The 15,420-nt window shown below is 53.9% G+C and overlaps 4 protein-coding genes across 4 annotated transcripts; 2 read left to right on the forward strand and 2 right to left on the reverse strand.

Moving 5' to 3' along the window:
• Positions 1 to 3,480: 3,480 nt before the first annotated feature.
• J4E85_002455 (uncharacterized protein) lies at positions 3,481 to 4,047 on the reverse strand (the record flags this gene model as incomplete). Its single annotated transcript, XM_051466733.1, has 1 exon — positions 3,481 to 4,047. One exon carries the CDS (start codon positions 4,045 to 4,047, stop codon positions 3,481 to 3,483), a length of 567 nt encoding a protein of 188 aa, XP_051329588.1.
• A 1,917-nt stretch (positions 4,048 to 5,964) lies between these two features.
• Positions 5,965 to 7,353, reverse strand: ARP2_2 (Arp2/3 complex subunit, actin nucleation center; the record flags this gene model as incomplete). The annotated part of the gene is made up of 5 exons (XM_051466734.1): positions 5,965 to 6,129; positions 6,179 to 6,970; positions 7,030 to 7,176; positions 7,236 to 7,282; positions 7,335 to 7,353. 5 exons carry the CDS (start codon positions 7,351 to 7,353, stop codon positions 5,965 to 5,967), a joined length of 1,170 nt encoding a protein of 389 aa, XP_051329589.1.
• Positions 7,354 to 7,942: 589 nt separating this feature from the next.
• RPL5 (60S ribosomal protein L5) lies at positions 7,943 to 9,090 on the forward strand (the record flags this gene model as incomplete). Its single annotated transcript, XM_051466735.1, has 4 exons — positions 7,943 to 7,951; positions 8,096 to 8,168; positions 8,219 to 8,372; positions 8,424 to 9,090. 4 exons carry the CDS (start codon positions 7,943 to 7,945, stop codon positions 9,088 to 9,090), a joined length of 903 nt encoding a protein of 300 aa, XP_051329590.1.
• Positions 9,091 to 9,983: 893 nt separating this feature from the next.
• Positions 9,984 to 13,713, forward strand: J4E85_002458 (uncharacterized protein; the record flags this gene model as incomplete). Its single annotated transcript, XM_051466736.1, has 3 exons — positions 9,984 to 10,035; positions 10,132 to 12,981; positions 13,031 to 13,713. 3 exons carry the CDS (start codon positions 9,984 to 9,986, stop codon positions 13,711 to 13,713), a joined length of 3,585 nt encoding a protein of 1,194 aa, XP_051329591.1.
• Positions 13,714 to 15,420: the final 1,707 nt, after the last annotated feature.

The following is a 15,420-nucleotide window of genomic DNA, read 5'->3' on the forward strand; positions in this document are numbered from 1 at the left end:
GCTTGTCCGCCTCTTGATGTCAACAATGACGCATAGGTACAGATGAAGATGGCGATGCAATCTGACCTTAACCTTCTGGATCAATCGTTGCATAAGTTGACTACGCACTGCGAGCCGACGGGTTGGTAAGATGAGAAGTCGGTGAGAGGATCTGACCACACCCTCCGCAAAAGCCCACGCGGCATTGCGGGGTCGCAGATGATGCGGCTCTCAAGTGGGGTTGTGGAAGATACTTGTTGATGTGCGCACTGCATTTCCGTGGTCGTTATGATGTGGAGAAAGTTCAGCTGTGAGGCGGCTCAAGGGAGACTCCCGATGCATCGTCAAGATGACTTCGAGATTGTGTGGAGCGCCGCATCATCGAAGTGTATGTCCGGACCATCGCGATGGTAAGATTGTTGATGTTTACATGCTCTTGCATCTTGAGGTATCCTTCATCCAAAGGAGCAGCGGAGAGCGGAGGGAGTCTAACTGCATGAGGACTAGCCTTGTTTGCGCATCCCAGATCCCAGCGCGACCGCCGCTGACGTAGTTTTATTCAATCGTCATTTTGACTTTTCGATCCCCAGTGCCTTCCACATGCGAAATGATTGGCGTTCCTGAAACACATCCCCATCGCTCCCGGACGTTCCTGAATTATGTTCGACTTACAAATCGCGCAGACTGTGGAGTAAGATGTGGACCTGACTCTTTGCGACAATCGAGTCGACATTTTCCCAGACGAGGGTCCGACGACGACCCGATTCTTGGGCCTTCGATTCGTGTGTCGTCATATCATCCTGAAATAACACTAGCTACGGTTCGAACCAAATTTCGCAAGATTATGGCGTGAGAGGCGCAATGGGAGAGCAAGCGGTGAAAGAGCGGCAAACGTACGGCCACGTGCGTCGTACTTGGTATGCTAACAACTGACAGAGTTCAGCGAGTTGACTTGGGCAGCGTACGCTAATGCCTCTCGCGCCTCGTGAAGTGGAGGCAGAGTCGATACGAAATACCTATCGTGTGCCGTCTTGTGGAGTTTGAAAAATACCACCGGTTACTCATCATTACCTGGACATGCACGTACTACTGCACCAATCATGCTCTAACTCATTGTATAGTAACCGAACCCAATGCATTGGACGATAGAGCGACTTGCGACAAATGACGAGTAGCAGGTGCGGCTCTAATCTACCCTAGAGTACGAGCGATTGGCTCGAATGCAACTACTGCAATGTCGACTCAAGATGGACGAACAAGCGATTAGTATCTTCAAAATGATTTCCCTGATCTTCATGAGCGCACGCACGTGATCTGCAATCATCTCGGCGGTCCACGAGTAAGAGGCTGCAATCGCACCACTTCCTCCATCTCGAGGTTTCCCTGGCTCTCCCAGCATATACACGCGTCTCTCTCTGCATCACTCTCATCATCACGCGTCATCAGGGTGCCACGACCTTTGCGCACCACATATTTACTGACAACAGCATCGATGCCCGGGAGCTCACAAACAACCGATGCCGAATCCCTGCATAACTCTTGACCCACACACATGGCATTTACTCGGCATCTTAGATCCGTGAAGGAAGGCGCACGGGGCACAAGCCTACCACACCACACCAACCAACGGCTTTCGTATCAAAAGACGCAGGGAAGCCGGCCCCAAAACGAAATAACACGGCGATAAGAAAGACCCTGTTTTTCTGTAGCATTCCTTTGCGATCTTGAGCGGGCTGTGCAAAGATAGCATGTGCTGGCAAACTAAACGCAGTCCAACTTTAATCTCTAGTGCAGCTTGCGTTGGGTAGATGTGGGTTTAGGACAACAAAGAGAAGGAGATTACCAGCACATTTGTTGTACAGCAAGGCCCTAAGCTCAACAACACAAACAATATGCGCAATACATGCATATTCCCGCAAAAACAACCGCCCATGCGCAACATGCAACACATCAATCACGGTTCCCCTCGAAAGCATCACGTCCAAACCCCTTCCGGGCCAAGATCCTCCACCCGGCACACTTCACCCCAAGTAGCAATCCACCATGAAGATCCTTCACAGCACTGCGGGGCACCTTGCGCTTGGCAAATCTCACATCCCCCATCACCCATTCAGAATAGAAGGATGATCTTTAGTTAGACCATCTTCCTTTGTTCGCAAACACATGCAGGTTTACGCGAACGGCGATGGCGGACCACGCCAATGTCGCCGTCGAATGATCAACATGAACAGCGATATCTCAGCTGATATATGGCCATGTGTTGGCGATGATCGAAACATGTGGTCAACGGGCCGTCTAAACCTGCTTTTCGACTATCCCTTTCCCTTGATTTTTCGAAATCACGATTGACCCGGAAATGTGGTGGTAAGTGCCGCTGGATGCGAAGCGAGAGTGCGACTGCAACCACAGCGGTAGCGGACCTTGGTCACATAGTAGTAGCCCATGATTAAAACTGCCAATGCAAAGCCGGATTGGATGCCTCCAGCAGATTAGGAGATTTCCAAACTGCAAAGAAAGAATCAGGGTCCGCTCGCACGGGTCTAGTCGACGCTACGATGCGTTGGCTTGCAACTCTAGTAACTATGGAGTGATGTGGGGAATATTCTGCATTTCTCATGGCCGTGGTTGATTACATTAGGAAAGTGCAGGGAATCACGTTAGCGGTGGTAACAGCGACTCAGTACACGTCTGTACACACGTCCGCTGGTTTCGGCGGCTAGCAGCTGATCGCGTGTTTCAGAGAGGCGAATGTGGCCGGCGCGCGCTGCATGCTGGGTAAAAGGATACGGGGTGGGCAAGTGGAGGGGCGTGATTTTTTAATGGGGGCGAAAGAATGGGGAAGGGAGGACATGAGTCGGGTAGGTCGGCATGCTCGGGTTGTACCTCTGGATATGGCGGAGAAGGAAGGAGGAGGTGGCAGTGTTTGTTGGGTGAGATTTGTGAGATTGTAGATCGAGGCATTGTTGGCATGCATCACGGAGGCGAAAAGATGATATGATGAATGGGATAGAGTTGAATTGTCATTGCTAGCTACATGAAGAAACAAAAGAAGACCCGTCATCTGCCCAGCTCGACACCAACTGGTGGAGCGCTTACAGTGAAGCTATGGACAGGCGAGATGCATGCATGCGGTACGTTTGTATACTCCGAGGATGGAAAAACGCATAGTTGGGTATTTGAGAAAAAGCGATCGGGTTGCCACGCTCCAGCACTTGGAGTGTGTGGTTGATGAAGAAGAATGTTGCGAGTCCGTGTTTGCTAGAACGAGCCGTTCCATCCGTTCTCCGTCTATTGTTTGTGTACGATTCGTGTGCTGGGTTTTTTGTTTGTTTGTAATGGTGATGAGGATGGTGAACGCCGTTGATGCTCCGCGCCGCAGGTGATATAACTCCGAAATTGCTTGACAAATAGAAAGGCGTAGAGCGGCTAGTTGTTTCGGTGCCGTGCCCGAGTGCCAGTGCTTGAGTGGTGGTGTGTTTGCTTTTGCTGGTGGCGGGATAGTCAATGGCCACCAACGGAGGTTGCACGGCCAGGAGAGTACTCTCCCCTTCGACGAGCCTCCTCGCGGATGTACTTCTCAACGTGCTGGTCGGCTTCGGCACGGCTCACACCAGCGGTAAGGTAACCGCCGGCGTCTTCTTCGAGTTCCAAGGGAGTGACTACCCCAGGACTGGCGAGTGGCTCCAGACGTGGGCTAGTTGGCTTCGGTCCAAAGCCCCTGTGTTGACGGCTGGTATTGGCAAGGAGTTGTTGCTGGTAGAGGTACATCTGTCTCTGAACCTCGTACTGCCTGTTGGATGATCGAGGCGAAGCGGGCGAATTGGGGCTGTCAGGACCGGCAGTGGGCGTGTTTGCATGGCTTGAGCCTTGAGACGAAGCGTAGTTTGCTGGGTGGAAGCGGGGCAGAGAAGGGAGCCTCAGGTGTGCAGCGGGGCCGGTGTTGCTGGACTGTCGTGGGTTCATGGCTGGGCGACGTCGAGCCTGGGAAGGAATATCGAGAGGCTGTGATCTGGGCGAGAGAGGCGAGCTGATGGCAGGCATGCTGCGGTCGGCAGTTCGAGAAGACATGTTCTGGTGAGAGGTATCGGATCTGAAGATGACTCGCGAAAGGGAAGGCGACGTTTGCGGAGATCGCATATGACGTGTGGCGAGTATATCTCGCGTTCACCTGGAGGAAGGAAGGGTGCGGCTCCGGTGAGTTGTTATATCAACTTCTCCTGAATGACAGCGAGGAGAGGGATAATCGAAAGATGGAGTACCGTGCTTGCAGGCAGCAAAGCACAGAGCAGCGGCGGTGTCTAATATATCTAGCAGCGGGAGGGTCCAGCAGAGGCTTGGGACTTGGTGGCAGGGCTCGGGGATGGTAGCCGATCTTAATGGAAAGGTACAGCGTTGATCTTCCGCTTGAAGGCGCACCGTCGTGCGGTAATCGTTCCTGAGAGGGTAACGAGCCTGATGCACGGCTCAAGTGGACCCCGTTTCAATGTGGTGGAAGCACAGGCGCCTGCTACTGGCAGCACACCAAGCCGGTGTCTATCAGTTGCAACAGGTGGCTGCGGGCCGGTTATGGCGGAGTACAGATGGCGCGTGTGTTTTCCCGAAACCTGGGTCCACAATCAAAGTAAGATGGAGTGCAGTGCGTCGGCTAGGAGGGTTGAAAGCTAATCTAACAGTGAATAGGATAACTGGTACACAGCGGCCTTTACATAGCTAGTACCGACGGAGGACAAGGCCGCTACAGCGAGGCGCGCCATGATAGCAGGCGCTATAATCTCGTCATTTCACCTCGCAGGCCTTGGTTTCGCGGTTTGGGCGGGGCGCTGAATTCCTGCCTCGCTAGCCATGCGAATCGTCCAACACGCCTAAGCAGCTTGTGCAGCTTGTCCGTTATGACGCAGTGCAGCATGCCCGGCTCATGATTAAGACCGAACACGTGCCCGCCTTAGAATGCCCGGCGCTAAACGCGTGGTGCGAAGACAGCATTGCAAACTGCCCTCCATTGCCCTGCAGCGCCGTGGAGGGTGTGATAGGGTACCGTTGCATCTGCAGCAGAGCCCTGCGCCAGGTTGCAGCAACGTCTTTTTTCTTTCACGTCCGCGCGCGTGCTCTCCAAAGTACGGTCTGATGAGACCAAACGGTAGCGCCTTCAAGACATGACACCACCACACTGTGGCCGCAACGCCAAGCCCATTCCACCTGTGCAGCACAACTGCGACATTCTTCGCAAAAGGGCATGCACGTATTGGCTGGATGTAACGACGTGAACCGATCGTGATCCATCATGCGCCTTTTTCTCTGTCTATCCCGAAGTTCACCCTAACATCGCCGAAGAATATATGTGCGATATTATTTGGAGGGAGAGCCGCTCGCACGGTACAAACAACGCTGCACAATCCCATATTACCCAACATGCGGAAATACCGCCTGAAGGCACTGCCGCCGAAGCCGCTCCTACACACAATTCTTCCATCGTCTACTGAGCGCTGACCGATGACGCCAGCGCACGAACTTTAATGTATGTGATGTTCTTCTAGAGAGGGTCCGGCTTTGCTCGCCGCGATGCGATGCCGTCACGTAGTTTGGTTTGGGCACCGGGGGACAGAGCTTAGCGCGGCAATCAGAGCAGTTGCTTGGGCATCCCGTCAATGCGTCAACTTGCGATGGAGAAGTTGTACTGTTGTACAGCTTGGTAGATCTCCCGCGTGCGGCTCAGGTAGATGAAGCCATGCAGCCGCCGGAGGAGCTCGGGCACATTGAGTCGGCGCACGCATTAGCATGGGAATAGGCAAAAGCAATGGAGATTGAGGCTGCTTATGGAACACCGAGGTAAATCGCGGCAAACAAGACCGCTTTGAGAAGGTGTGACAGGTAGTAAATCACCAGCGACATGTCTCAGGTTACTCATGCTATTCGCGGTACGCAGCTTGTGTCGTGAAATATTTGGATTTGTTGGTTGATGTATGTCGCTGCATGCTTTCCTTAGTATCATCTCGCGCCCAGCTTCTCCAGTGCCTTCGCGCCCTGTTCCTCCCACTCTGCCTTTGATATCCACATGTTCTCTTTGTCGGCCATGATGTGCGCGAGCACAGCTCCACCGAGGAACACCATGTGCCTTCGCCGTGGCGGGTCTTCGATGCGGACCTTGAATTTCTGTGTCTGTGTTAGCAGAGTTTAGCCGGCATAGTAGGTGTGTACCCACGTTGAGTCGCTCCGGGTTTCCGCCCAAGACCTTGGTAAGCCACAGCTGCTTGAGCTCCTTCTCCAGCCGACTTGGCAGACCCGGGTACATGCTGCTACCACCACTGAGCACAATAGCCTGGTATAAACTGCTCCTGACATCGACGTCGGCCGCTTGGATCGTGTTGAACAGGAACTCGGCGATACCGGGCTGTTCAACGTCCACGAGATGCGGCTGGAACAGACATTCGGGAGCCTCGAAGCGTTCGCTGCCAACCCGGATGACACGACCATCAGGTAGAGTGTAGGATTCCACCAGCACGGTTGTGTCTTCGCTAAGGCGCTGGTCCAACTCAAGGTCGTATGAGACGTAGCAGAGCTTCTCCTTGATTTGACGGACGGTCTCGAAGTCGGCGGTTCGGTTGAGAGCGTATCCTCTCCGTAGCAGGAGGGCGATGAGGTTGCGGGTCACGTCGCGTCCGGCGACATCGAGACGGCGTGTGAGATGGTTGAGGACAGTGCTTTCGTATACGGGAACAATATGCGTGACACCATCTCCCGAGTCGACGACCACACCAGATGACAATCCCTGCGCGTATAGAGCTAAGACAGCCTGGATCGCCACGTATACACCTCCAAATCCGTAGCGCTCGAACATGACTTCGCACATGGTCTCGCGGTTCTTGAGCGGGTTCATCGGCGGTTCGGTGAGGAGGATCTTGCGGCCGGTAGTGTCGAGCTTCATCTTGTCGTGGAAGGTGTAGTCCCAGACGTGTTGCATGTCATCCCAGCGCTTGACGATACCATTCTCCATCTACGGACAAGACAGCGTTAGCTCCAAGGTAGCTTGAGAGATCTCGACGATGAACATACAGGGTACGTGATCTGAAGCATTGAGCGCGCTGCCGCTGCTTCGTCACCGCACATTATGTCTTTGAGCTGGATGTCACCGCCATCTCGCTCTTCGGTTCGCAGGATGGGTCGGCCGACTATTGAGGGAAACTGGTGGTCGGGGAAGTTCTAAAGAGGAACCTGTTAGCTTTTGCCATGGCCCGTCTGCCGCGTTGTATAGAACATACCTGTCCGGCGTAACCCGCCTTGAGGAAACCAGTACCGCCATCGAGGACTAATTGGAGGGTAAGTAGAGCTTCACATGTAGCTGAGGCCGCTGCGCATACCAATGGGAGCTTCAGCCATCCTGTGCAAAGCTCGAAAGGGTTGTTGGGGCTGAAGGAGTGGATGTTGGAAGCTGGCCGTAGCTCGGGGCTGCCTGCCTCGAGGTTGACGACGTTGGCGGGGCGCATGGTTGGCCAGGGGTCCGTGAGCACTCAAACGGGCAATGCGAGGCTCACAACTTGAAATGCAGGCACTCTATATCTTCAAGATGATAAAATCACTGTATACCGGTAATAACAAGAGACGAAAAGCAATGCACACCATGTATGATATGCTAGACATCGCATGGTGCTGCAGGTATGGTGTACCAAAGAGGTTTCTTCCTCAGTGGCCCATACATACAATAGTTGACATCACTGCACTCGAAGACCGTCCATAATCCAAAGATATTGACATCTCTCTGCAGTTGATGTTCAAAAACAACCCTGGAAAATGCTCAGATGTGGTCACCACCTCATGCTAGTCGCATGGTCACCCACCTGGGAACTTGGGGAAGTCGCGACTTGCGCATCGCTTAAGACATGGTCCGAGCGCCTCCTGCCCACTTCAATATCGTCGTTCTGCAACACCGAACTTTCTCTCCAGCCAGTTCAACTAACAGCAGGTCAAGATGCCTTTCGTAAGTACGCCCTTAATTGCGCCCGCAATGCACCCCTCCATTCCATTGCCATACGGCAACCCCGCTTCGACGAAAGTCGAGTGGAGTCTTTGCGAGATGCTTCGAATGCGGGTTTGAAGCGCCAATCGCTGACTCTGTCAAAAGTCCAAGCTCCAGAAGAACGATGCCTACTTCTCGCGGTACCAAGTCAAGTACAAGCGCCGCAGGCAGGGAAAGAGTACGTATCCAGTGAACTGTTCAAACCGCGACTTCTCTAACAATCTGCAGCCGACTACTACGCCCGTAAGCGGTTGATCACCCAGGCCAAGAACAAGTACAATGCGCCCAAGTACCGCCTCGTCGTCCGTTTCACCAACAAGGACATCATCTGCCAAGTCGTCCACTCCGAGATTGGCGGTGACAAGGTCTTCATGGCTGCTTAGTACGTCCCAGCGACTCCGCTTCTGCAGACACTCGACTAACAACACTCCAGTGCCCACGAGCTCAAGGCTTACGGCATCACCCACGGTCTTACCAACTGGTCCGCCGCCTACGCCACCGGTCTTCTCCTTGCCCGCCGTGTCCTCAAGAAGCTCGAGCTTGACGAGGACTTTGTTGGTGTAGAGGAGGCTGACGGTGAGTTCACCCTCACCGAGGCCGCCGAGGTTGACGGCGAGGAGCGCCGCCCATTCAAGGTCTTCTTGGATGTCGGTCTCACCCGCACCTCCACCGGTGCCCGTGTCTTCGGTGCCATGAAGGGCTGCTCCGACGGTGGTGTCTTCGTCCCCCACTCCGAGAACCGCTTCCCCGGATACGACATGGAAGGCAAGGAGCTCGACGCCGAGACCCTCCGCAAGTACATCTTCGGTGGTCACGTCGCTGAGTACATGGAGACTCTCGCCGACGACGACGAGGAGCGCTACAAGTCTCAGTTCAGCGGCTACATCGATGACGACATCGAGGCTGACGGTCTTGAGGAGCTGTACCAGGACGCACACAAGCAGATCCGTGAGGACCCCTGGAAGAAGGAGGAGGGCGAGGCCCCCAAGAAGTCCAAGGACGAGTGGAAGGCCGAGTCGCAGAAGTACAGGAGCAAGAAGCTCACCAAGGCCGAGAAGGAGGAGCGCGTCAAGGCCAAGATCGCCGAGATCACTGCTTAAGCTGTTCCTTTCTCTTGTTCCTACTTTGTTCTATCATGACAAAAGCACGGCTCTGGCGTCTGGGGATGATATGGAAAGGATGCCTGCCTTTGCAGGATACATCTACTGTACTTAGCCTCACGACCTCAATGAGATGACGAGACGGCAAGCCGCGATTGGCTACCACAACAAGATACCCCCCAAACAATGTGCCCCTCCTGTTCAGCGTGTGTGAAGTGTTCTGAAATAGCAACATGTGACACGCGCGTGTGGTCGGTAGTGGCCGACACCACATGGCGTGCTGTCGCGGGTTTGACCATGTGGAAAGACAAGCACGGGTTGCTGTTTTTGTGTGGCCATGACGGTCAGGTGTTTCAGCGGCACTGAGGGGACAGTCGGTAGTCAACGCTTTACTCCTCCGCGGAGGCATCAGCCAGCAGCAGAGTGAGGCATGTGGATATGTTGCGATTAGGTTCGTTTCAAGGAAGAGGGTAGACGGGTATATAGTCCATCCTCGCAGTCGATCATGATGTTCGGCAGGATTGAGTGCGCGATAGAGCTTGGTGTGGAGAGGAGAAGGAGACCCGAAGCGCAATCAGCCGACACCTTTCGTCATCGGCCGGCTCCCACAGCTTGCAGTGCACGTTCGCCATAACATCGCATCGGCCGAACTCGCACAGAGCAGCTCCCAGAAATCACGCAGCCGTCAGCCTTGAGTGCAGCGAGTCGTTGAAGTCGCACGGAACACGTTATCTGGAGAGTTTGCAGCATTTCCAATCGGCGGATTCTCGTGGAAGCAGAAACCCCGCTGACTTCCGTCCGCCTCACCGAGGCCGTCTGCAACCCTGACGCATGGCGAGAGGCCTATATACGCAATGACAGCCGTACAAACACCCGGCGATACCGCGTCCGCCATGGAAGACATCCACGGTGTTGATGTATCATGGCTGCATCACTCGACTAGAGGTACGTGAGGCCCGCTTACCCTGCTGGGTGGAGACGTCTCGGCTTTGCGGCGCAACCCTGAGCTTGAGAGGCTACTAACATGTTGCGCCTGAGCAGACCATCACCATCGCCAGCAGGCGCCCTCGTCGCCCGGCCTGACCAGAGATGCGCCGCCCAAGACCTCGTCGCATGGTGGCCTACCCGCCAGACCCCGCCACGACGAGCAGCAAAATAATGAGCCGACACCGGCGCCTACGAGACCCGCATCGCCGCCGCGACCGCCCCCAGCTGCGGCCGCTGGCCCAACTCCTCCACAAAAGATACCGAAGCGTCCAGCGCTGCTTGGCCGCGGCAGTACCGACAAGAATGGCAGCGGCACGACGCCCCCTGACGCGAAGAACAGCTCGCGACGCAACTCGTGGATGAACAGCATCAGCTCCAAGTTCTCGTCGCAAAACTCGCCCGCCGCAACAACACACACCCAGGCCCAGGGCTCGCCCGCTGCTGCTAACGGCACAGCAAACGCGTCACCCTCGGCCAACGGCGCCCTGAACGGCATCCAGGCGGCATCGGGAGGCACTAATGGCGCGCCCGAGCCCTACATACCGCAGCAGCCTAAGAGCTCGTTCGTGGGGAACGTGCTGCGACGCCTGTCATCCGGAACCCAGGTCGGTACCGCTGGCAAGGTCTACCCGAACGGCGGCATGTGCCCGCGCAAGATCATGAACGTCGACCCCAACCGAGAGCGATGTCTAGTCCCGGAGCTGGATCAGAACAAGTTGCGCAAGGTGGCATTCTGCGTGGACGTTGAGATTGCTGGTGGACCCAAGTACAAGGATGACGTCGAGACAGACGCCAAGACCAAGCGCAAGGAAAAGAAGCTGAAAGAGCGCGGCGAGGGTGAGGCACTCAAGAACCCGGATGCCGTGGCGGAGGAAAAGGACAAAGATGGTGTGGTGTCCATCGCCCAAGAAGTCGTCGGCAACGATTCCGAGTCGAACCCAGAGGGAACAGTCGTGCACGAGGACAAGCAGGAGCCGAGCCGGAAGAAGGAGAAGAAGAAGCGATCTGAGGCTGAGCGCAAAGAGCGGAAGGAGAAGAAACGCAAGAAGGCCGAGGAGAATGGCACAATTCCCATGGAACTTACTAGAGACGACGACAGCGCCAGCGCCGAAGGTGTACCTGCTGCGACTGGAGCGCCGACCCCTCGCGCTCAAGACCGCCCGACGATCGACCCGCTGCGTATCTACCGAAGATGTTGCCAACTCCGCGAATCTCCTATCCTCAAGCGCATTAGCGACCAACTCGCGGCACCGCGCGCATGTTCTGTTGTTCAACCGGGAGTTGTCACCTGTCTGGATCTGACAGGGTCGAGATTGCAGCTGGCTGACGTTTTGACGCTATCCGACTGGCTCGCCATCGTACCCGTGAAGAAACTGTTCTTGGAAGACGCAGATCTGAATGACGAGAAGATACGGGTCATACTCGCCGGTCTCCTGGCTGCCAAGGTTCCTGAGCCACCGAAGCGACGTGATCTATCCAACGACGGAACACAGGACGGGCTGTGCCAGCAAGGCTCATGCGCAGTAAAGAAGCTGGTTCTCAAGAACAACCCAAAGATCACAGCGGAAGGCTGGAAACACATCGCTCTGTTCCTATACATGTGCAAGTCCATCATGGCGGTCGACGTGTCGATGATACCCTTTCCCAAGTCTCGCCCGCAGGTGGCTTCTCCGCCTACGAACAGCACACAGGCGCCGTCACCCACCAAGGACGCTAAGTCGGCAGATGTAGCCGAAATATTCTCCAAGGCCATTTCGGAACGACTGGGCGGTTCAGAACTTCAAGAGCTAGCCATGGCTGAATGTAACCTCACTTCGTCAAGCATCCGGAAAATCATTGACGGTTGCGTCATCAGCGGTATTACACGTCTTAGTCTGGCGACGAACGACATCGACGCCGAAGGCCTGGAACACGTCCTACACTACTTGCGCTCTGGTGTTTGTCAGGGTATTGACATTGGAGGGAACGACCTGAGATCATTGATGGACAAGATCTGCGAAAGTATCAAGGCCTGCCCGAACAGCCCACTCTGGGCGCTGTGCCTACAGGATACTAATCTCACTCCGGACGCTCTCAAGACACTTATTCCGACTCTCATCAATCTACCTTCCTTCAGATTTCTGGATCTCTCGCACAACAGAGGCCTCTTCATGGGCCAGACATCTCTGTCTCTCCTTAGGAAGTACATGCCTCAGTTCAAGGAGCTGAAACGCATACATCTCATGAATGTCGATATGAAGCCGGAAGATGCGATCGCTATCGCGGAGATTCTGCCGGACTGTCCACACATCGCACACATCAACATTCTCGAGAACCCTGAGATAACACGCGTCGCTAGTTCGACCGACGAGGAGACACAAGAAGAAGCTGCTGCGCTGTATGCATCACTCACTCTAGCGGCCAAGCTGTCCAAATCGCTCATTTGTGTCGATGTCGATATCCCAGCTCCAGAACAAGGCGAAGTCATCAAAGCTCTCGCCAAACAAGTCGTCGCATACTGCTTGCGCAACATTGAATCCATCAATGAAGTACCCGAGCTTCGAGCAGCACCTAAGGAAGTTGAGGTTCCAGACATCCTGCTGCATTTTGTCGGTACGGAAGACAATTACAAGGGTACTGACAACGTGTCAAATGCTGCAGATAATGACTACATCGTGGGAGGCACAGGAATTGCGAAGGCGCTTAGCTACTGTCTTTCACACAAAGAAAACGATCTCCGAAGGGTGTCTGTCCCAGCAAGTGGTACCTCTACTCCTAGAAGCAGGAACAGGGTACCAGTGCTTGAAGAGCCGAGCAAGGCCAGAGCCATGTCCAAGGATCTTCTCGAGACTGCGCGAAACACACGGTCAAGAATTCAGCCTGCACTTATCAGAGAGGCGAAGAGTGACAACGACCTGAACTACCGTAAGCTTCACCACCTTTCCATTGTGATGATATGCTAACATCCTGATAGGCCGTTTACTTTTCCTGGATACCACACTCCAGGGCATGATCCAACGCTTCGAAGACGAATACCCAGAGACGCGTCTCCAACCATCCGACGCTGCTTCCACTACGAGCTCCAAACTCAGCAGCTCACCACCTACCTCATTCGTACCGACACTCGAAAACAGTGTCTCGACAGACTTCACAGCCGATCAATCCGACGAAGACGAACCCTCCACCCTACGCTCCCGCCACAACTCCGACGTCTCCCTCGCATCCCGTCACATGTCTCTCGAAGAAGGACGTCTCCACCGCTTCGGCCACCGCGTCCGCACCGGTCTTTTCAACCCGTCCCGCCCCACCACCCCCGATGTCTCCGAAAACCACGTCTCCTTCATCTCCGGTACGGCAGATGATCAAGGTCTTCCCGAACACCTTCGCACCCTACGCGCATACTTCCAGAACTACAGTGGCGACGAGATGAGGCATATGATTGAGGGCAAAGGCTGGGAACAGGCTTTCAACAGCGTCGTGGAGAATGCAGAAGAGTTGAGGAATCTGGAGAAGGAGGACCCGGAACAGTTTAAATTGTTCAAGGAGAGTCAGATTGCGGCGTTGAAGAATCGTAATCCGGATATTTTTGCGCCGGGGGAGAAGGGGAGGGAGAGTGTGGAGGCGGATGGTGGGGATGACTTTGCTATTGAGGACTGAGTGTTTAGGGATGGGCGTTGGGGAGTGATGAGATGAATGGGAGTATTGGGCGTGGACCAGTGTAATATCCGAATCCGCTGGCTTGAGCTAAGAATGGTGATTGAGGCGTTGCGGCGCGCTCGCCAGCAGCTCAAGTGTTCATTCTTTGTATATTTGTAACATAGAGCCGTGATGGCTAGCACACCGCCCTGTATGGTGTTTTCATTCGAATTCTCATTATATAGTACTGTCACTTTGATACTAATTCAGAGCGCTACGACCCGTCTTTTCTGTTCCCAGCTTGTCGCCCGTTCCGCATTGATGGACGGATGCGTTTTCTCATACTCCGCGCGAGTCTCGTGACCGCGATTGTGGGTATAAAAGCGGCCTTCTGTCTCCTACTTACTTTCTCTCTTCATCACACACTTTCTACCAAATTACCAAAAAACTGTGGCGGAGTTTGTGATGGCTCTGCCGGCTGTCGCGCCCTCCCACCTTTCTTCAAAAACAGCTTGGATGATGCTCATGTGGTTCCTTCCTCGCTTCCTTCCGCTTTCCACGGCAACGAAAAGAAAAACTACCACGAGATCTTTGTGGCAACCTCAAAAACGTGCTGTGTTGGTTTTTATGTGGACTTTGCTCCTTCTAAAAACACCACACCTAACTATGCATGGGAAGACTGCGGCTCTGCGGGTTTTCGAAAAGGGTGCTATCAAAAAAGGGCGGGTCAAAACCATATGAGAGAGTCTCGGGTCGAAAACATGGCTTCGAGATGCCATGAGCGGCCTTTTCCCCCCTAAATAGCCCGCTCCTAGATCCGATGAGAAGAGTTTCCTCCCGGGTCGATCCATGAATAGACTAGCTCGATGGGTATAAAAGCTATACTTACGTTGCTTCCTCCTCTCCTCCTTCATCACTCTCCAGTCCATTGTGAGCACCAAAAACAAAAACACTCTGGTCGATGTCTGAGACGAGTCTGCGTTCCTTCTACATTTTCCAAAAACCCTAAGATTTGGATCGATGGATTAGGCTCTTGCGTGCGGGTACAAAGTGCAGGCGTCCTCTTCTCATTTTGAACCCCAAAAACAAAAAAACCGAACAGTCACATCGTATGAGCGACATTCGGCTGCTGTTCCCAAAAACAAGTCTTGTCAGAGACATGTCGTGCTGGGTGGTGCTTTGCGACATTAACCCAGCTTCTGAAGTCTACATGGTCTGCACCAAAGGCTTTCGGGAAGCTGCTTATGCCGTCCAAAAAGCCTACAATACTCTTACATGGGTTGTTCGTCTCTTTCTGATCTTCTCGTTGGGTATATAAAGCACCTGTCCGGGACATCTTCCTAATCTTTAACACTCTACTACAACAGCGGGATTTACCAAAGATACCTAAATATCATCAAATGTCTGTGCGAGACTCTTTCCTCGCGACATGAATTCCAAAACTGCGAGAGTATCTACGAATGACCTGTCCGTGCTGTTCGACTCGGCAAAGGTCGAGTGCCAATATGGATATGGTCAGAGAGGCCGAAAGAATCGAATTGAAGACTATGGAGAGATACCGCCGCAGATGATTAAGAGGTCCATCTTCATAGCGCATGGGATGTGGAGTATTTCGCTGGTACGACTTGTCCGTACACCCAAAATATGAGCTCGGAATATCGATGGAGAAGACTGGTCAACGCTTCCATTGCGCACTTGCTCCCAAAACTTTCCTAGAAGATATCCATG

This window comes from Alternaria conjuncta (assembly GCF_024043145.1).
Source record: "Alternaria conjuncta strain BMP 0040 chromosome Unknown scaffold_3, whole genome shotgun sequence".
Lineage (NCBI taxonomy): Eukaryota > Fungi > Ascomycota > Dothideomycetes > Pleosporales > Pleosporaceae > Alternaria > Alternaria conjuncta.